Source organism: Trichomycterus rosablanca, chromosome 20 (assembly GCF_030014385.1).
Source record: "Trichomycterus rosablanca isolate fTriRos1 chromosome 20, fTriRos1.hap1, whole genome shotgun sequence".
In the NCBI taxonomy this organism is placed as follows: Eukaryota; Metazoa; Chordata; class Actinopteri; order Siluriformes; family Trichomycteridae; genus Trichomycterus; species Trichomycterus rosablanca.
The window spans coordinates 11,013,487-11,035,354 of NC_086007.1; the positions used below are offsets into that span (position 1 = coordinate 11,013,487).

Below are 21,868 nucleotides of genomic sequence, written 5' to 3' on the forward strand. Positions count from 1 at the left end.
TGTGAAATTTGATGTGGTATGAAATGCATGGGCCTGGTGTAGTGATGAAGATTTGAACCGAAATGTCTGTACACTTGAATCAGATGATGCTTAATGGGTTGCCATGCCGATAGCTCAAACCTGCATACTTGAGCACTGCATACTTTAGTAGTGTAGTACATAGCATTACAATTGTATCATACTATTTACTGCTTAACATATTAGTATGCAAATTTGTGTTGGCCAGTTTTGACAATTTGGGCCTTGTCTATTTGTACTGCCTAGCATTTAGTGCTGTTATTCTTACCTTTATTTGCTAAAATACTAGGCTATATTTTCAGCAAGTTGTTTAAAACAGACTAAAATGCAAAAACGCAATATCGGTTAAGCGTATAAAGCAAGGTCATCCAAGGATGTAAATAACAATGATGCTCGCTGTTCGCTGTTTCTTATTTACACTAAATAATTCGTTTTATACCAATCCTTAACTCGTATTAGATATTTTCTCATTAAAACGTGTTTATGCGTATAGGCCTTGATGCTGGAAAATGGAAGCAATCACATACTATGTGCGGAGTTGTATTTTAATGAACGCACCACTGCGTAATCAACATCAAATGTTTCGCCTTTGAACGCACCACTGTTTAAACGATGCGTCACAGAAATTGTAAATTAAACATCAAAAATCAACATTCCGCTGCGCCATGGCCGATCTAAGCACAACAACACAGTGAAACAGATGCACCCTGATCAGTATTCAGGCCCGATCGTTGTTTATTACAGTTCTTACCCCCTGTGTTGGTGCGCTTGGTGCTGCTGGCCTCGGTCGGCGTCTCTAATGGTCTCTTGCGCGAATCCGGCGGGTCCGACTCCATATGCGGCTGCTGATTGTGGTGGTGCGGATTGGAGAAAATGCCGTTTTGCTGCACTGCCCCGCCGGCCATCATTTTCTCACGGTCGAAACGATCGTGCACCTCAAATCTCAGGTTGAGATGAACAGACCTGTGCGTGCGTGTGTTATGTGCTGTGTGCTGCGATCCCGATGCGCAAAAATCCCTCAAAAAACAGCGAAATGTGCGGCACAGTGCGGATGAAGATGATGCCCCGCCGGATTAACAGATTCAAATCAGCATTCAGGAGCGGGTTGTTCGTGTCCAGGAGTGTCTTCGGGCTCGTTTATTCCTTCCTATAACCTACGCGCTGCTTTGTCTTCTGGTGGCGATCTCCTCATGGATGGACTATAAATAGGTCGAATAAATAATAAGCAAATAAATGACGCAAAACAAAAAAGCTCCGTGCAGTAACGGATCCCAGCTGCTTTTGGTGAGCGGATATGTTAGTAAAGTCCAGATATTAGAGTGTATTAATATATGCGGATGCGAGATTTAGGTGCAGAGCTGCGTGTTTTTCCCGGATCGTGGAAGTGGAAGATGCTGCGCTCACACTCACAGCATCTCTGAGCTTACCGATGCGGCTCTGAGCCTCGTGTGACGTCACTGTGTTGGCTGTCAAACGCTCGCGATTAAGCCACGCCCTCCCTTTGATTAATTGGGCAAAATCTGTCGTATGATAATGAGGAAGGCGGGGCGTCGCCTTGAAAGACAACAGTGGGCGTGAACGTTCCAGCATCACTCATCAGTCAAAGAATATAGCATAACAATAACAGTCCTACATACAGTCCTGCATATACTGATAGGTGACTTATATTCATATCACACACACACACACACGTGTGTGGCGAACTGTCCGCCTGTCTACCTGGCAAGCAGTAGCCTAGTGGTTAAGGTAATGAACTAGTAACCAGAAGGTTGCTGGTTCAAGCCCCACCACTGCCAGGTTGCTGCTGTTGGGCCATTGAGCAAGGCCCTTAACCCTCAATTGGTGAACTGCACCCACCGCGACCCTGACCAGGATAAAGCGATGGTAAAACAGACAATGGATATATGTATATCCACTTAAATATTCTATAAACACTCACCCTGGTCAAGGTAATATTCACATATATATCACCTTATATATATATATATATATTAGGGCTGTCAAACGATTAAAAATTTTAATCGCGATTAATCTCAGAATTTCATATAGTTAATAGTTAAAAAAATCTGTGTAAATGTTATAGAAAACAAGGATTTTTAAGTGAAATGTTACAATTAAAATGGTGAACACATTTTATGCTAAATGTACTTATGTTAAAAACTGCTGGGACAAGAGAAAACTGTAAGGGAGTTTTATTCACTCACATACTAGGCAGTAAATGTCAGATTGTAGTTTAGAATTTCTCCATCAGCAAACACTGTAGATCAGCGGTGCTTTAGGTGGGATAAGGCGTAGTTATTGTATCAGACTTGTCTGTGGTTGTATCGTGACGATGGTTTGATGGACGTTTCTACACGAAGTGAGTGTGTTTTGACCCTTTGGGGCTTCCATAGTTTATGAACTAACGTGCTCGACTCAGCTTTCCGGTATTCGGTACAGAAGAAGAAGTTAATTAAGTGTAATAAAGTGTTCTGCTCCCGACAACTTGTGAATATAGCGTGTATTTATTTCTTTATTATGCAAGTGCATCACTACCACGATCGGTTACATTATGTTAACAAACCGCAAATGAAAAACGGTGGCAAGTCCGACATTAAAACGTTTGTTCTACCAGTCAAGTGTCAACATGAACTAGAATTTGCGTTAATGGCACTAATTTTTTTAATCGCGTTAAATTGAGGTCGCGTTAATGCGTTATTATCGCGTTAACTTCGACAGCCCTAATATATACAGTGTATCACAAAAGTGAGTACACCCCTCACATTTCTGCAGATATTTAAGTATATCTTTTCATGGGACAACACTGACAAAATGACACTTTGACACAATGAAAAGTAGTCTGTGTGCAGCTTATATAACAGTGTAAATTTATTCTTCCCTCAAAATAACTCAATATACAGCCATTAATGTCTAAACCACCGGCAACAAAAGTGAGTACACCCCTTAGTGAAAGTTCCTGAAGTGTCAATATTTTGTGTGGCCACCATTATTTCCCAGAACTGCCTTAACTCTCCTGGGCATGGAGTTTACCAGAGCTTCACAGGTTGCCACTGGAATGCTTTTCCACTCCTCCATGACGACATCACGGAGCTGGCGGATATTCGAGACTTTGCGCTCCTCCACCTTCCGCTTGAGGATGCCCCAAAGATGTTCTATTGGGTTTAGGTCTGGAGACATGCTTGGCCAGTCCATCACCTTTACCCTCAGCCTCTTCAATAAAGCAGTGGTCGTCTTAGAGGTGTGTTTGGGGTCATTATCATGCTGGAACACTGCCCTGCGACCCAGTTTCCGGAGGGAGGGGATCATGCTCTGCTTCAGTATTTCACAGTACATATTGGAGTTCATGTGTCCCTCAATGAAATGTAACTCCCCAACACCTGCTGCACTCATGCAGCCCCAGACCATGGCATTCCCACCACCATGCTTGACTGTAGGCATGACACACTTATCTTTGTACTCCTCACCTGATTGCCGCCACACATGCTTGAGACCATCTGAACCAAACAAATTAATCTTGGTCTCATCAGACCATAGGACATGGTTCCAGTAATCCATGTCCTTTGTTGACATGTCTTCAGCAAACTGTTTGCGGGCTTTCTTGTGTAGAGACTTCAGAAGAGGCTTCCTTCTGGGGTGACAGCCATGCAGACCAATTTGATGTAGTGTGCGGCGTATGGTCTGAGCACTGACAGGCTGACCCCCCACCTTTTCAATCTCTGCAGCAATGCTGACAGCACTCCTGCGCCTATCTTTCAAAGACAGCAGTTGGATGTGACGCTGAGCACGTGCACTCAGCTTCTTTGGACGACCAACGCGAGGTCTGTTCTGAGTGGACCCTGCTCTTTTAAAACGCTGGATGATCTTGGCCACTGTGCTGCAGCTCAGTTTCAGGGTGTTGGCAATCTTCTTGTAGCCTTGGCCATCTTCATGTAGCGCAACAATTCGTCTTTAAGATCCTCAGAGAGTTCTTTGCCATGAGGTGCCATGTTGGAACTTTCAGTGACCAGTATGAGAGAGTGTGAGAGCTGTACTACTAAATTGAACACACCTGCTCCCTATGCACACCTGAGACCTAGTAACACTAACAAATCACATGACATTTTGGAGGGAAAATGACAAGCAGTGCTCAATTTGGACATTTAGGGGTAGTCTCTTAGGGGTGTACTCACTTTTGTTGCCGGTGGTTTAGACATTAATGGCTGTATATTGAGTTATTTTGAGGGAAGAATAAATTTACACTGTTATATAAGCTGCACACAGACTACTTTTCATTGTGTCAAAGTGTCATTTTGTCAGTGTTGTCCCATGAAAAGATATACTTAAATATCTGCAGAAATGTGAGGGGTGTACTCACTTTTGTGATACACTGTATATATACATAAAAAATACATAAACATACATACTGTTATTTATGTTTGTTTGTTTGTTTATTAGGATTTTAACGTCATGTTTTACACTTTGGTTACATCCATGACAGAAACGGTAGTTACTCATTACACAGGATTCATCAATTCACAAAGTTATATCGAACACAGTCATGGACAATTTTGTATCTCCAATTCACCTCACTTGCATGTCTTTGGACTGTGGGAGGAAACGGAGCACCCGGAGGAAACACACAGACACGGGGAGAACATGCAAACTCCACACAGAAAGGACCCAGACCGCCCCACCTGGAGATCGAACCCAGGACCTTCTTGCTGTGAGGCGACAGTGCTACACACTTAGCCTAAAAAAAGCCAGTTGCCATCCCCTCCCAATCATTACATTTTAATATACCTGAACCTTCTTTAAAAGTTCAAAAGTGCAGCCTGTAATATATCCATCTCTGTGGAGATTTGTAAGATTAAAAAATAATAATAATAACCCCACTGATAAATACATATTGATGGAATTGTCCTGCATAACCTTTTTGTTTGAACCTCATCTGTATTTACCTGTATTTATTCATTTTTTTAGAGGGGGTGGCAGGCAAAGCACATTAATTTTTTTTCTAAGGGTACCATCAGCCAAGAAACATTTTTTAACATGAAGAATCACAACTCTTTTGACTAAATCGCTGTTTATCATTATAAATTATTACTGTGTCTCTGTTCATACTAGAAATCCTATGAGTCAGGTTTTTGGACTTATTGAAGACCCCTGCTGTTGAACGCTTTATGTAGAAGTATTTTATTATTATAAGATCCTAAACAAGTTTGATTTGTCTTTTGTTGAGCAGTGGAATCAACACTGTAATAAATAATGCCTTTTAATATGTAAAAATGATGTACAGTATGTAATAAAAGAATAGCATACTTGGTATAAATAGGAATGTTTTATTACCATAATTTAAAAATATCTGTTAGAGAGTGCTAAGAGAAGGCCCAGGGTCACCTTTGTTTACTTTCTATGAGGATGCTGATATGTTCTGTTTAGGTTCATGTGGGCTTCCTCCAGATACTCTGGTTTCCTCCCATCAAAAGTTGAATTAGCTTCTTTAAAATGGTCCTATAAGCGCAAAGTGGCCCTAAATTGGCCCTATAAGTGGGGAGTGTGTGAATTCCATTTTTCATTGAGCTAAAATCATAATTTAATGCATTTTTATATAAGTAGATTTTAAAAGGATGTGAGGTAATTTTGAAATAGGGTCATAAATTCTCCCATGCACCATAGGTAAAACATACTGTAAAATGTACAGTAGGTGCTGCAACCACACAAATAAAATACTCAATTTATTTTGTATTTTATGTATGCAGTGTAGTGTATGTAAATACTTATATACATCTTCATACTTGAGAGTGAGAGTAATGTTTATAATGTTGGCCAATTCGGCAATGTGTCATATGTTTATAGTTTGTAAAGTAACTATTTTATCCACATGTACACTGTGTGTACAGGGTCTGTTTTGAAAGCAAGGGGTGCAGAGCAGGGCACTGTGGACAGGGTGTCATTCCATTGCAGAACATCAAACACCCACAACTAAGCCACTTACATTTTGAGAGGTTGGGAAGAAATGTACTTCTTATAGACAGTAAATAGAGGTAAGGAGGTAAGGTCTACTGGATCCTGATATACTGCACCACTACTTAATGCGCCACCATGCCATCATAGCTTTGAAGCTTTGAGGATTGCAAACATAAAATCAAGACAGCACAATGGCAGAGCTGGTAGTTTGTGTACTGAATAGCAACATGTTTCCAAAGGATATTTGGTTTGATCCTTGTCTCTGGTCTCTGTCTTTAGGAGTCTGGTATGTTCTTCCAGTGTATAGGCTGGTTTGCTTTTTTAAATGTAATTAATATGTAAACATTTGAGTTGCACTGCAATAGACTTTTTTTTTTTTTTCCAGAGAAGTTGGGTTGTTTTGTAAAACACAATAAAAAGAGAATCTGTGATTTGTTAATTCTCTCAAATCTTTATTTAACTGACTAAAGTAAAAAGAAAAGATTTCCAATGTTGCATTTATTAACTTCATTGTAGTTTTAAAACACATTAAGAATTTGTTTAAGAAAACACTCGAGAAGGGGCAAAAAAGTTGATAGAGTAGTAAAGGTACAGCATTTCAAAACATTGCACTATAGGCAAATGAATTGGTAACAGGCTCGGGAAAACCTCAGAAAAGTGTTGTTACTTAACATAGTCCACCACTGCAACATGAAATGCAACCTAAAACTCTATTGCACAAAATAAAAGCCAGACATCACTTGTATTTAGAAATACCACATAGTTCTGGGCCTGAGGACATTTCAGCAGACCCCTCTCATCCTGGACATCACCTTTTTTAAACACTTCAGTCTGGCAGAAGTGCCGTAACACTTCTTAACTACAGTTGTTCCCTTGGTTAAATACTTGTTAACAGTCCGTGTGCTGTCTGGTCTGTTATATACTGTATGTTCCATGTCATACATGGGTATTGTGTGTACTATTATGTGTATCACCAAAACAAATTCCTTGGATGTGTAACATACCTGGTGAAATAAAGTGATTCTGATGGTCTAAAAAACAGTGGAAATGTCTTCTGTGGTTAGATGATTCCACTTTTCAGGACATTGAGTCCTCTGTGACAAAGATGAAAAGGACCATCCAAACTGTTATCAGCAAAAGCTCCAAAAACCAACGACTGTTATGGTATCAAGGTGCATCAGTGCCCATGGCATGGGGGACTTGCATGTGTGTTAAAATACTGTACAATTGATGCAAAGTTATGCTATTAGGTTAAAATCTTTGTCTGTGGTTATTTTGACAAGACAATGGCAGGCCTCTCATCTCATTTTGTTCGTTCTACAACAGTGTGGCTTTATAGACACAAAGTACATGTGCTTGACTGATCTGCCTGTAGTTCAGAAGTGTCTCCTATTAAAAATGTATGGTGAATCATAAAGAGGAGAATCAGACAATTACGACCATGGACTGTTGAGGAGCTAAAGTCAGGTATCAAGCAAGAATGATGAAAATTACACTTGCAAAACTGAAACAATTAGTGTCCATGATTCCCAAACTATTAAAAAGTCTCATTAATAAGAAGGGTAATGAAAAACTGTGCTAAACAAAGATTCCAGAGAATTAACAACTCTTAGATTCTTCTGTTTACGGCATTTTACAAAATATAAACCCAATTTATACAGGAAATGGGTCCTAAGCAGCTTGAAATACTGATTTTACACACTGAAAGCCACATGTTTAAGCTTCTATTACTGGACACAAGAATAATTCTTTTTATAGTTCTTGTGAATGATGCTACAGAGTATCAGGCTAGAAGAAGCATAGTGTAAAACTGTCATGGAAAATCCCCCACAGACATGTGCTATTAATTAAATTTATCTTCTGAATTTAGGGCCTTTCTTACAAAATGTACAAAAATCCCCCACCTCCTATAAAATAATAAATTGTCTTTGAACAAAAAGAAAGTGCAAGCCAGCTCAAACGGTACAGAAAAATATATTGAATTCAAACCTTCTCAGGAAATCATAATGCTCATTTGTACATTTCAGACAGATGGCAATTGGTAAAACCCTCCATTCCTGCAATATGGATTCATGAGCTTTCACATCAACTGATGTTTCACCCCCTTGCTATCACAGTGCTGAAAAGAGAAAGCTGGCATGACATCCAGTCAGGGGTGACTTTGAATGCATGAGCCCTTCCCCCACATCGCAGACATTGTTCAAAAAGGGGACCCCATCTGCCCCCTTCTTCAGAAAAGCACCACCACTATTGTTTACGTGGTCTATTGAGAGAACCTGGGTGAGCTGGATGGATTAGGCAACATCTGGCATCAAATTCCAGGGTCATTTATAGGCAGCGAGTAGTTTAATACAGCACGGGTTACTCGATAATGTCTACATCGTAAACAGGCTTTGTTTTGAATAATCATCGGGTTGTTGTTGTAATAAAAACATTTGGAAAACCACAACGGGTGACACACCAGGAATCCACAGTTCTGCCAAAACCACAAGAGTACCTACAGGATGCTGTAGGTGTCAAGTATGCATTTACTGCACTGCTCAGATATTCTACAACATCCAGACACTCTTGCTGTCTTTAAGTCCTGTTTATTGTTACACCATTTGCAGTATTTGCACTAAAAGCATATGAACAAAACCAGAATCACTTTAGCACAACGCATCTCATGTCTCTCAGGCTTCAGCACCAGACAGAAAAAGAAGAGGCTCCATCTGGAGGCTGAAAGGTGCAAATGAAGCATTACAACAGATGAGGCTATTGAACAAAGGTAAAGAAATCCATTGTCTACACCAGGGTTTACAGTTTTTCTCAGTCGATTTGGTTCATTTCTCAGATCAGAATTGAAATTCTCAAAACTGTTCATTCAATCTCCACATCTCCTTGTCACTTGTGCAGATCATAATAGCTTTTCTCATTGTGTTTCACATTTTGCAAATGCTTTTGTACATTCATGCAAATGGTCATGTACAATTGTCTGCTGTTTTTTGCATTATCAATTGCTTATGTCATGTTTATCAAAATGTGTTCTACTGATTGTCTGTTGAATTGTCTTACCCTCCAAAACATTTAGGCTTTGGGTCATTGCCTAGGTCATTACATGCAAAAGTGCTGAACATGTTGTCATTATCTCTCAGGCACAATATGTACATTTCTATGAAACTTTTTTGGTAAATTTTGGTAATTTATCATAAATTGATTAAATTGTTCTCAGGTGAATCTTGGCTTTCAGTTAAGAAGGGGAATTTGTGAAGGTTTAGATCAACCAATGGTCAAACAGCTCTCAACCATAGGTCAGAGGTACATCTCATGAACCTTCAATTGACAAACATATATAGACACAAAACATTGCAATGTCACAAAGTCTCACAATGGAAAGACAAGGCCGTGTACAGGGTGAACAGCCAAGAAGAGGGGTAAGGCTGTGTGGTGGAAGGCTGAGGGGACAAAACAGAGGAAGAGGTAGGAGAGTCCATGCCACTCTAACACCATCAGGCAATGGTTTGCCAATCATTATAGAATGCTGATGGAATTCCTCCCACCCTACTCCCTATTCCTGAACCCAATTAAGGAGTTCTTCTCAGCCTGGAGATGGAAGGTGTACGATCACCAGCCGCACACCCAGATGAACCTGCTGGCTGCCATGGATGCAGCTTGTGAGGATATCACAGAAGATGCCTGCAGAGGCTGGATTAGGCACTCCAGGAGATCCTTTCCACGCTGCATTGCAAAGGAAGATATCCAGTGTGACGTGGATGAAAACATGTGGCCCAACAGAGAGGAGCGTCAGGATGTATAGAAAAGAAAGCACTATAATTCTTTAAGTTGTTGTCTCAGGTTGTTTTGAATGTTTAGAGTAAGTTTTTAATTTTGTAGTTTTTTCTTTGTTATAGAGTGCCAAACAGTTGTCTGTCTTTCCTGAATTTCTATCTGATTTTTTTTGTCAACAAATTGCAGTGCGAACAATACAGTAAAAGAATATTACTGTATAAATTTGATTCCAGTCCAATTTCTTGCTGTCAGTCTCCCACATACAGTCATGTGTAACTTTGTGTTCTGTATAAGTTTGTATTTTGTGTGTAACACAAACCGTTTCAATTGATATGCCACAGAATGTGCAGCGTTCTTGTAATCAAAAGCTTAGCTAGTTTCCATCAGAATATACTTACAGTGTACACTGTTGCACTGACAACATGACTAAGTATTTTGACTGCATTGTTCATAGGCAATGACACACAGACTAGACATTCTGATGGCACTGACAAGTTGATTGACATAAATATTTGCTTTTGAGGCAAAAACAAGTATTTATTGCAGGTATTTCATTGAGTTTTGCTGTTTGCACTAACTGTTTTGAGAAATGCACTTGTGATGCCAATGTAAATTATGATGTGAGAAATGTACCAAATCGACTGAGAAAAACTGTAAAACCTTTCTGCTTCGAATAGCTGCTAACCAGCTACAAATAACTGAACTAATTATTGTAATGCTGAAGCAAACACAATATTTATTGTAGTTCATATTTAACACAGTTTATGCTGGACTATTAATAAACATATATGACATATTATGTTGCTTAGCATCTAGCTGGCTGGCTGGCTGGCTGGCTGGCTAGATTAGATAGATAGATAGATAGATAGATAGATAGATAGATAGATAGATAGATAGATAGATAGATAGATAGATAGATAGATAGATAGATAGATAGATAGATAGATAGATAGATAGATAGATAGATAGATAGATAGATAGATAGATAGATAGATAGATAGATAGATAGATAGATTTGTGTATTAGGTTTTTAACATTATGTTTTACACTTTGGTTACATTCATGACAGGAACGGTAGTTACTCATTACACAAGGTTCATCAGTTCACAAGGTTATATCAAACACAGTCATGGACACGGGGAGAACAAGCTAACTCCACACAGAAAGGACTCAGACCGCCCCACCTGGGGATCAAACCCATGACCTCCTTGCTGTGAGGCGACAGTTAGCTAGGACAGACGGATGGACGGGCGGACGGACAGACAGACAAACAGATTCATCAGTTCACAAAGTTATATCAAACACAGTCATGGACAATTTAGTGTCTCCAATTCACCTCATTGCATCTCTTTGAACTGGGGAAGGAAACCGGAGCACCCAGAGGAAACCCATGCAAACACAGGGAGAACATGCAAACTCCACACAGAAAGGACCCGGACCACCCCACCTGGGGATCAAACCCAGGACCTTCTTGATGTGAGCTGATTAGCTAGCTAGCTAGCTAGACAGTACCTAGCTAGATAGACAGATAGATAGACAGGTTGACAGGTGTCAACATATAAACCTCTAATAACCTCTAAATAATAGAAAGGTATAATATTAAGAAATGTACAGAAAAATCAGGATATAAAAATATAAAATATTTAAAATTTCCTTTGACATTTAAAGATCATAGCATGGCCTAAGGGTGTTTCTGAATCTGTTGGTCCGTGTTGTCATGCTGCACAGCCTCCTCCCTGAGGGGAGCAGAGTAAACACCCATGAATAGGATGTTTACGGCTCTTTGTCTTCTGACACCTTCAGTGGTAAATCTTCCCGATGTTAGAAAGGCAGGTGGCAGTGATGCACTGAGCAGTTTATTACCCTCTGATGAGCTTTCCCTTTGACTTCGGTGCAGCTGCTATACCACACTGTGATGCAGCAGAACAGGATGCTCTCCCCTGCACATCAGCAGAAGGTAGAGAGGATTGTTGAATTCACTTCAGCTTTCTGAGGAAGTACAGGTGTTGTTGGGCCTTTCTTATGATGGCGAATGAGTTTTGGAACCAGGAAAGGTCGTAGGAGATGTGTAATCCCAGGAATTTAAAGCTGCTCACTATTTCCACTGTTGTGCTATTCAGATTAGGAGATGTGTGTGGTGTGTGATATTCATCATCTCCCTAGTCTTGCTACATTCAAGATAAGGTTGCTAACTTTGCACAGTTCTTCCAGTTGTCTCACCTCATTTCAGTGAACTGTCCCATCACCTGTTGTAATGAGATCTACCACTGTTGTGTTGCCACTTATATTTGTGAGTGAAATTACAAAAATTACAAACGTTCTCTTTCTAACATCAAAGCTCTAACAATACAGAAAACCATCATCCCTCAGACTCTTCTTCCGTCAAGTAGAATATACTTTATTCATTCATCTTCAGTTACTACTCCATCCTAGCCTGGGTCCTTGTGCATCTAAACACTGTACAGGGTAAATGAAAAGTTGACAGCATAATCCATTCTGGGTAAATAATGAGTAAGAGACGTGCTGTCACTCTGCTTTACTGGTAGATCAAACCGGACTAACACCAACAAAGTTCTATTTTAATGTCTGGCGCCATCTGCTGGTAAATTAACAGAATTTCCTTTTGACATTTTGCTAGTAAAAACTAGTAAAAAAAACCTAGTAAAAACTAACAAAAAAACCTAGCAAAAAATTCGTAAAAAATTCGTAAAAAATAGCAAAAAATTGCAAAAAATAGCGAAAAACTAGTAAAACTAGTAACAAATAGAAAAAAAGTAGTAAAAAAAAAGTAGTAAAAAACTAGTAAAAACTAGCAAAAAACTAGCAAAAAAGTAGTAAAAACTAGCAAAAAAAGTAGTAAAAACTAGCAAATAAACCTAGTAAAAACTAGCAAAAAAAGTAGTAAAAAAATAGCAAAAAAGTAGTAAAAAAAAACCTAGTAAAAACTAGCAAAACAGTAGTAAAACAAACTAGTAAAAAATAGCAAAAACGTAGTCAAAAAAACCTAGTAATAAATAGCAAAAAAAGTAGTAAAAAACCTAGTAAAAACTAGCAAAAAAGTAGTAAAAACTAGCAAAAAAAAGTAGTAAAAACTAGCAAATAAACCTAGTAAAAACTAGCAAAACAGTAGTTAAAAAAAATAGTTAAAAAAATAGCAAAAAAGTAGTTAAAAAACAACTAGTAAAAAATAGCAAAAAAATTGCAAAAAACTAGTAAAAACTAGCAAAAAAGTAGTAAAAAGCTTTTTGGAATACATATAATATTCTTTATTGCATAACATAAAATATTCATAACAATTTAAGTATAGAGTAACATGAATTTTATTAGTAGTTTTGGCAATATTTATAATATGAAGATTTTTTTTAATGTGACTTTTTGTTCAAATGCGCCTAATTAATTAATTAGTTTAGTAGTGCCCAATTCTAAGAAATTCTAAAATTTGTGTATTATCAAAAAGTCAACCAATTATTTTAATGCAGTTAATAAACATCTATGACACAGATTATGTTGTTTAGCATCTATCTAGCATCTTTTTTTGCAGTAAAAACTAGCAAAGACTAGAAGAAATACTTGTAATATTTGTTATTGCATATCATAAAATAGGTATAACACTTTAAGTAAAAAATAACATGAATTGTAGTAGTAGTTTTGGCAATATTTATAATATAAAGATTTAAACAAATCCCTGACTTTTTTGTGTATTCTCAAAAAGTCAACTTTGTGCTTAAATTGTTTTGTTGATTACAAAATTTGTAATACAAATAAGAATCTAGCTGGAGAAGAACATATATCTACATTGCCCACACACAGAGTGAGCAGGATAATTAGGGTGGCAACAGAATCTCCTAGGACAAATGTGGAACTGTTAACATTTTCCACTTACATGACCAGACACTATTTGAGAGGGTTGCAAAAAAAAAAGTCTCTGCTGTAAAGGACCAACAGTTACTGTTGCCATACATTACTAAAACAGCTACTTTTTATTATTTGATGGCTCCAGAAAGTTAGAACAAATACTATAATTGTTTGGAAACTGAAGACACCGTTTGTGTAGATGTAGTTTGTAGTAGTTGTGTAAGTCTTTTTATTTTGCTTAATGGAACACTTCAGCTGATGAACAGTTTGGGACAGTCTCCATTGTTGTATATTACTTTTATAATGCACCGTTTTCTTCTATGAGAAACAGGTCTGCTGCCAGGCCAGTCTAGCATCTGTACTATTTTACTACAAAGCTGCCGTTAAACCAGCCAAACATCACACTGGAAATATTTCAGACCTGTCAACCTTCTATCAATGTTTTGAAGCCTGCGTCCCTACTGTAGGTGCTTCCATAGCAAAGACACATTGGCCTGCTACGAGGCAGCCAGATACGCAGAGGTGTTTGTTGCACTGTGTTGTCACACAGTCACCTCATAAACAGCAATAAAATTAGCTGCAATCTGAGCCATAGTAGCCTTTCTGCAAGCCCATACCAGATACCATAGCCTTCATGCCCTTTGGCATCAACGAGTCTTGGCTGCCAGTAACCTGTCAGTGGTGTGTGGCATGTCCCTCTTCGAACCAGTGTCGGTGTGGACTCATCAAGGCTGTTTGCAAGAATGGTTCAAATTACAGAGGGGATTGAAGAGGGTCTGATGTTATTTCTAAGTGGTAGACTCTAGATGTGGTAAGTAGAACGTTCATTAATATGGCAAATTTCTAGTTCATTTGGTCCCAGGAAAAATGTACTATGAAATTTCATAGTAAAACTCTGAATTACTTTACAGTTCTACTATGAACTTTTGATGCTAATTTGGCCACTTCATTTTTCCACTGTGAAATTTCATAGTAATCTAGTTGACAGTTCCGCTATGAACTTTCAATTTAACCATGAATTATTTCACAGTTCAACAATATCATGTTTACAGCTGAACTGTAAACTTCACAGTCAATATTATTAAACATGGGCACTCAGGTGGCACAGCGGTAAAACACTTTTTCTTATTGCTCAGATAGCTGACTGGATCACTTTTTGACAGGGAAAAGGTCCCCGGCCGGGTTTATACTGTTTGATCTTCTTACTATTTTTGTAATAAATGTATGATTTTGATTTTACCTATTGGGTTGCCTATTTCTTCCAATAAAAGAACATGACAGATGTTCATTATGCAGGTTGTTTTGCCTAAAATATGGTTTTGATTTATTATTATAAAGAATGAAAATAATAAATGTTAAACAGCCTAAATTAAACATTTTGCTAATGTTCCTATGGCGATGTATAGGTGCAACCCTAACCGCCATCCCACCCCATGCCTTCTGCCAACCCAGGGTGTTCCTTATTTCCAGTTCTGAAAGTTGGCAACCCTAGTTGTAGGGACAGTGTTAGCCCAGTGGTCAAGGTACTGGACTAGTACTCAGAAGGTTGCCGGTTCAAACCCCACCAAGGTCCTTAACCCTCAGTTGCTCAAAAATTAATGTGTTATTAAAAGTCAAAATTGATAGTCGCTTTGGATGAAAGCGTGTGCTAAATGCTGAAAATGAAATGTAAATGTAGTTGCATCAAAACTATATCAATTATGGTTCAAGCCCCACCACTGCCAGGTTGCCACTGTTGGGCCCTTGAGCAAGGCCCTTAATCTTCAATTGCTTTGGATAACAGCGTCTGCTAAATGAAGAACATGTAAATCCTGATGCCCACTGCCATGCCCTCCTTTTTGGGGTTACATTAGAGGCCACCCTTGTATAGACTGTATTTTTGGACAGTAAGTACACTAAATAAAAAGAACAACAGTGACTGAATGTGTTCGTGCTGACTGTATAAACCGGTTTCATATATCATTCAGAAATCAATACTAGCACCATCACTACCAGCAAATATGCATTTCCTGTTTCCGGGAATCCGGCTGTTCCGCTGATTTGCTCTCTCAGACTGGCTGTGTGCGGCTGAATGAAATAAACAAAGCGGCTGAAGCTGTGAAGTGTTTCATATTATTAACAGCGACCACTCTGTCTGCCTACAAACATGGAAACTGGTATGTTTAACGTGCTTTTAATGAATAACACACAGCCGGGGGGTTTAGTTACAGTGTAAGTGTGCAGTTTGAAGGAGTTATTGAATAAAATCAGGTATGTTGGGGTTAGCATTACTGGTTAGCCTGAGCTGCACGGTTCTCTCACACTGGACTGGAAGTAATATGACATTAGCTTACGCTGCTGGTACTTATTTTACTTTATTATACTTATATAAGCAAAACTGTGCTTTTATATGGGGTTAAGATGTAAACATGTCTGTGGTTTAACTGGTGAGCAAAAGTGAAAGTAGTGCGAGAAACAATGCTGGAGCTGGTTTGTTATTTTATGTATTAATGCTGAACAGCGAGTTTTAGTTCCTCTTACTAGAACTACAACTCAGTTACCTAAAACCATCATTTTATTAAATTAAATTAAAATGATGTAACTATATAGCTAGACGTTACGTAACCATTCTAAAGCTCGACGTTATCTAAAAGTTGCAAGTCACCCTACCAGCTCACCTTTGGTCCTTTCTAGATGCACCGTTATCAGATTTTATATTTTATTGTTTTTTTTTTTATTTTATTGACTTTTCATTTGTACATGGCCCATTTTTATATTCACGGTACATTTTAGTTCTAACAGGAACCTTATTTGTTCCTTAGCCATGTGAAGTCGAGCTATTTTTTACTAAAATTACAAAAAACTCTACCATTATAAAAGTTACATACAAAATCCTCAGCACTATGAATGGTCAGCACCTTGGATAATACAGTGGTACCTTGAAACTCAACATCAACTGGTTCTGGGACTGGCGTTGAGTTTAAAAGGCGTGGAGTTTCAAGGTGTTTTTTCCCATAAGGATGTATGGGAAACCTGTTAATGTGTTCCATGGTCCCGTGGACTTGCGTATATTTTAGGCGTATGTCAAACAATGGGGTTGTTTTTGACACTTATACACTGAAAATAACAAAAAAATATAATACAAAAACACTGAAATAAAAAGCTGATTCTCGGAAACCCAATTTCTCAGAACCCCAAGCTGTTAACACAAGTTTAAAAGTGAAGCAGTGAGGAAAATACAGCTACATGTGGACGCTTTCAGAGTGAATCGGACGGTTATTCCACACAAATGCAGATTTGTTTTATATGCACACTTTGATGACGTATTACCGCACCGCTCAAACCGAGCGCTGAACAAAGCGACTGTTCATTGTTAATTTGAAATTAAATAAATACATTTTTATAAAGCAAGCTGAACACGGGTGAAAAGGTGAAAAGATGCAGTTGGCTACTGCACACGTCAGAGGGGCCGTGTGTCAGTCTCGCTCTACTCAATCAAGGCGGGAATTGGCATCAGTAGAGTAATTGTAAAACAAACTGAACACGTTGAGTTTAAGGGAAATGTTGATTTCAAGGGTACAAATTTCTTGACAAAGGGTGCCAAGTTTCAAAGATTTTGAGTTTAGGGGACGTTGACTTACAAGGTACCACTGTATAAAGGAATGTTTTTAACCCCATCCCAAACAATTACTGGTTAGAATACAATTGAAAACACCCAGCAGTAGTGGAACATATTGACCCATGTAAATAAAAATGTTATGTAAATGTACATTAACTTTTATCTAACTAACATTAACTCTATGCAAAAATGAATTATTGCTTCTGAATCATTTCCACAATGTCTGTCCTGCAAATTCACCAAACTGGTTATAAGATAATCCTTTTATTATTATTAAAGCAATACCTATGTTTGTCATTTGTCAAGTGTAGGATGGAGGCTGAATTGGGATATTTTGGCTTTGTGTGAGCAAATTATATATGTAATGACCAAACCACACAGCCCTGCTGGTTCATAATAGAAGGCACAACAGTGATGATTGACCATTTGTTTAAAAGCTTGTAAAATTTCTGACAGTAAAGGTTTATTTAAGTGTTAAGTATAAACACACTAATTGCCATTAGACTCCAGACCTTCAGATGGAAAGGTTTTGATTAAAGCTGGGCAGTATGACGGTACATTTACCGTCTTTGATTCCTCATACCGTATGGATTTTTCAAATACCACCATACCGTAGCTTAGTTAATATAACAGCTGTAAGCTTCAGTAGGCAGCAAATCATATAATATTCCTCTATAGACAGTCGAGACAGAAGCTTTTAGAGCAATAATTAAAACAGTGGATTCCAGGTATGTCCTACAGGGTGAAAATACTTCAGGTCAGTGGCTAAACCAATGTTATAAGGGAACTGGAAGCTGAGATATATAAAGTCATCCATTTTTCTACAACAGACCAGTGCTCAAGTTGTACAGTGGAGTTTACAAATGTCAGCTTGTTAAAGGGAGAACTGATGGTAATTGTACAATATTTAAATATTAAATAAACAATAAAAAATTTATTCATTGCAACTGTTTAACGCGTACTGATTCCATCATATATTGTGTCATTATATACATGGAGAAATTAAAACTTTTTATATTCTATGTACTTTGTATTACTGAATTATATACATTTAATTTTTTTAAATTACCTGATTATTGTGCATGATTACAACATGTAGTATCCATAAATCTGTGCATGTATATTGTTTATTGTGTACTCTTGTACATTTGCTCTCTGAATGTATGTAAATAATGTATTAAATTAGTAACATAACATGGAGGTTCTGCTCTGTACTCTTTTGCACATTTAGCTTACTAGTAAATGGACACTAAATCAGATGTCTATTTTGCCTCAAACCCCAGGTCTGTGTCGGGATAAGGTATCCTCTTTTGTGAAGCGTTTAAAGGGTGATCCTCGATACCAGTTGGCTCAGAACGTATCGACCTGCATCGACCCCTTAGAAGTATGCCTGCACCGGCAGACAGTCCAAGATACAGTGCACATCTTCCAGCACACAATTCCTAATGAGGGCAAGCCTGTAACCAACCAAAAGAACTCAGGTATCCACATGCATACTATAAACCCACTGTGTTTTACTTAGAGAGCTCTGCCTCTTATTGCCTTATTAGTTTAATGTGAAACACAAAGTAATAAAATCTCAAATTTAAGCCAGCATGATGTCGTCCTATATTGTAACTGTGCATTTTTCTGTTAATTGTGTCAGGGAGATGTTGGATCTTCTCATGCCTCAATGTACTGAGACTTCCATTCATGAAGAAGTTTAACATAGAAGAGTTTGAGTTCAGTCAGTCCTATCTCTTTTTTTGGGACAAGGTAAGACCACATCACCATGCATTAAACACGTTGTGATTTGTTTATCACCACCACCAAAGTGTGGACCAGTGTACTTGGCCACAACAATGCCACTGTAAAGGGCATTTGGCTTTTTGCAAGGGCCACTGCAGCCATTAGACCAGCCATTTGCCTTACATATAAAATGAGTAGTAATATTTGCCACAATAACATGTTATACAGCATAATATTACACATAACAATACAGGTGGGATGTGCAGAGAATGGTAGTCACAATAAGCACAACAGGGGGCAACATCATATAATTCTGTAGATGCTTCTTCCTCACTATCACAGTTTCCACCAACACATAACAATCAACTATAACATCAGCCTATGTAAACCTCAAGAGTTGCCCCCTGTAGTGCTTATTGTGTCTACCATTCTCTGCACACCCCACCTGTTTTATTATTTCATGGCGCTCTGTTGGTTTTCTGTGGTGATTTATACATCATGCCCCAGATAACAGATTACACCATCTATTGTGCAAGGTGCATTGTGATCACTGTAGGTTTCCTACCAATTGTTTGACACTTGCCACTGTTTGCCACTCTCATTCTATTTTTTCCTTGCGGTCTGTTTTGCTCAGGTGGAACGCTGCTATTACTTTTTGCATAGCTTTGTGGAGACAGCCCAGAGGAAGGAGCCGGTGGACAGCCGATTGGTCCAGTTTTTGCTCTCGAATCCAACTAACGATGGTGGACAATGGGATATGCTGGTTAATCTCATTGGTCAGTCTGCATCATTCTATTCCAAATTATATAATAGCTGTAATTTTATATAAAAGCTTTGTCTGCCTACTGTCTTTTAAAACAAAGACTTCTGAATCTTATGACTGTCAGTACATTGGTAGCTCTTCAGCTACATGTTGGGTGAGAAGTTTGCTCATTTTACATTGATAAGAATTAATGAGAACATTTGCAATTGTTCCTTACTGATATAACCAAGATAAAAATTCGAATTTTGCAGTTGTGTAGTCACTTGATCAGTCTATCTATTCATTACTTAACAATTTCTGTTATTAAGGATAATAACATTTTGGGCAGCAATTGACCACAATATGTGCATTTAGATGGTAACAGGTAATGCTTTCATGATTGAGTATAAAATGAAAGGCTCAGTCATTTACAGGCAAGTTTTTTTTTTAAAATAATAAGTGCCCTTATAAAGGTTTTCTAATAAATTGCCCTCTTTATTGAAAGTGTTCCAAATATAGTTCAATGTAAGTCATTATTTATTTATTGTTTGTGCTTTTCAGAGAAATATGGTGTCATTCCAAAGAAGTGCTTTCCTGAGTCTCACAGCTCTGAAGCTTCCCGTAGAATGAATGAGATCCTTAATCACAAGGTAAACTGCTGTAAACTCACCAGTCACACTCACCAGTATATTACAAAGCTTGTTTGTAATTGTAATATAGTGGTAAGCCAATCTCAGCCAAATTTTACACTGAAGCTCAGTGTTAAGTGATTACTTGGCTATGAAAGCACGCAGACATGGTTTCTATTGCAGCCTTTATATAAGAAACCAACTCTAATTTTGACCTAATACAGACTATACTAATACACTATATTGCCAGAAGTATGTAAACACCCCTCTTATTATTGAGTTCAGGTGTTTCAGCCACACTCCTTGCTAAGAGGTTTATAAAATTACTGGCTTTCAGCTTTGTGGCACACCCTTTCCTGCTCCAGTTTGACTATGCCCCTGTGCACACAGTGTGGTTAGTAAAGACGTGCTTTAATGAGTATTGTGTGAAGGAGCTCAGACCTCAATGCTACTGAACACTTTTTGTCCAACATCAGTTCTCGACCTGACAGATGCTCTTACCTCATGGGCATATATTCCTATAGACACACTTGTGAAAAGCTTTTTCAAATAGAGTAGGCTGTGACATTCGCAAAGTGGGGGCCAGCACTATACTTACACTCACGCTTTTGGATGAAACGTCCATCAAGTACATAGATATGTGTCCAGATATTTTTGGCCATATAGTGTAAATGAGCAGGAGCAGTCTGTACTAACTGGGCTTTATATCACTGTTTTATATCGCTAGTTTGCAGCATGTGATAACAATTCAGGAATTATGTATAATAATGTACTAAGAGGAAGTATCCTGTGAGCATATTAATGATTACCCAAAGGTTTAAAAGGTTTCTGGACCTTGTTTTGTGAACAGGGGCATGATGGTACAAAATATGCCTTTCCTAATATTTAGAATCCTTACACAAGAAAATACAAGAACAGTACTAATGTATCTTGCAGCCAAAAAATTAAAATGAATATGTAAGGTGGACTTAAAATATAAAGAAAAGAAAGTATAAACAGACTGACACACAATACCTAGCATGCCACAGATACTGTACCTATACAGTGGATGTCATTGTGCTTTGCTTTTGCTTTCTGTAAAACTTTTTGATTTACATGCATCATCAGACTATATTAATAACGTACACTGATGAGCCAAAACATCATGACCACTCACTTAACATGATGTTGTGTCCTTGTGTGCTTCCCATACAGCTTTGACCTCCTGAGCCATGGACTTTACAAGACCTCTGATTGTGTTTTTTGGTAACTGGTGCCAGGATGTTACCAGTATACACATACAGTGTGTACCCCATATGCAGAAGCCACAGTAGTCCTTTTCTTGGTTTATATTAATATATTAATGAGTCTTGGCCACTCAAAACCCTTTTGGAGCTTCATGATTCATCCCTCCTTCAACCACTGTTAGCTGCCAACAAGCACCCTATAAGTGTTGCTGTTTTGAAGCTTCTTTAACACAGTTGTCTGGACAACAATTTGGCCTTCATCAATGTCAATTGGGTCTACACCCTTGCCCATATTTACTGCATTCGACATACAGTGCCTTGCAAAAGTATTCAGCCCCCTTGAACTTTTCAACCTTTT

General features: G+C 38.2%; 2 protein-coding genes across 3 annotated transcripts in view; one reads left to right on the forward strand and one right to left on the reverse strand.

The window, feature by feature from the left end:
* nova2 (NOVA alternative splicing regulator 2) overlaps positions 1 to 1,422 on the reverse strand; it is a 67,659-nt gene extending 66,237 nt beyond the window's left edge. The window contains exon 1 of the mRNA XM_063016353.1: positions 770 to 1,422. Within this exon, the coding sequence (XP_062872423.1) occupies positions 770 to 926 (157 nt within the window). The 5' untranslated portion in view covers positions 927 to 1,422. The remainder of the gene's footprint in view (positions 1 to 769) is intronic.
* blmh (bleomycin hydrolase) overlaps positions 1 to 21,868 on the forward strand; it is an 82,837-nt gene that overhangs the window by 33,417 nt on the left and 27,552 nt on the right. Inside the window, exons 3-7 of one of the 2 annotated variants that reach the window (XM_063016355.1) lie at positions 8,641 to 8,731; positions 18,469 to 18,666; positions 18,831 to 18,940; positions 19,548 to 19,689; positions 20,217 to 20,305. In XM_063016355.1, coding sequence (XP_062872425.1) covers positions 8,713 to 8,731; positions 18,469 to 18,666; positions 18,831 to 18,940; positions 19,548 to 19,689; positions 20,217 to 20,305 — 558 coding nt within the window. In that variant the 5' untranslated portion in view covers positions 8,641 to 8,712. Of the gene's footprint in view, positions 1 to 8,640; positions 8,732 to 15,645; positions 15,744 to 18,468; positions 18,667 to 18,830; positions 18,941 to 19,547; positions 19,690 to 20,216; positions 20,306 to 21,868 lie in introns of those variants that run through there. The other variant, XM_063016354.1, reaches the window with a different exon arrangement.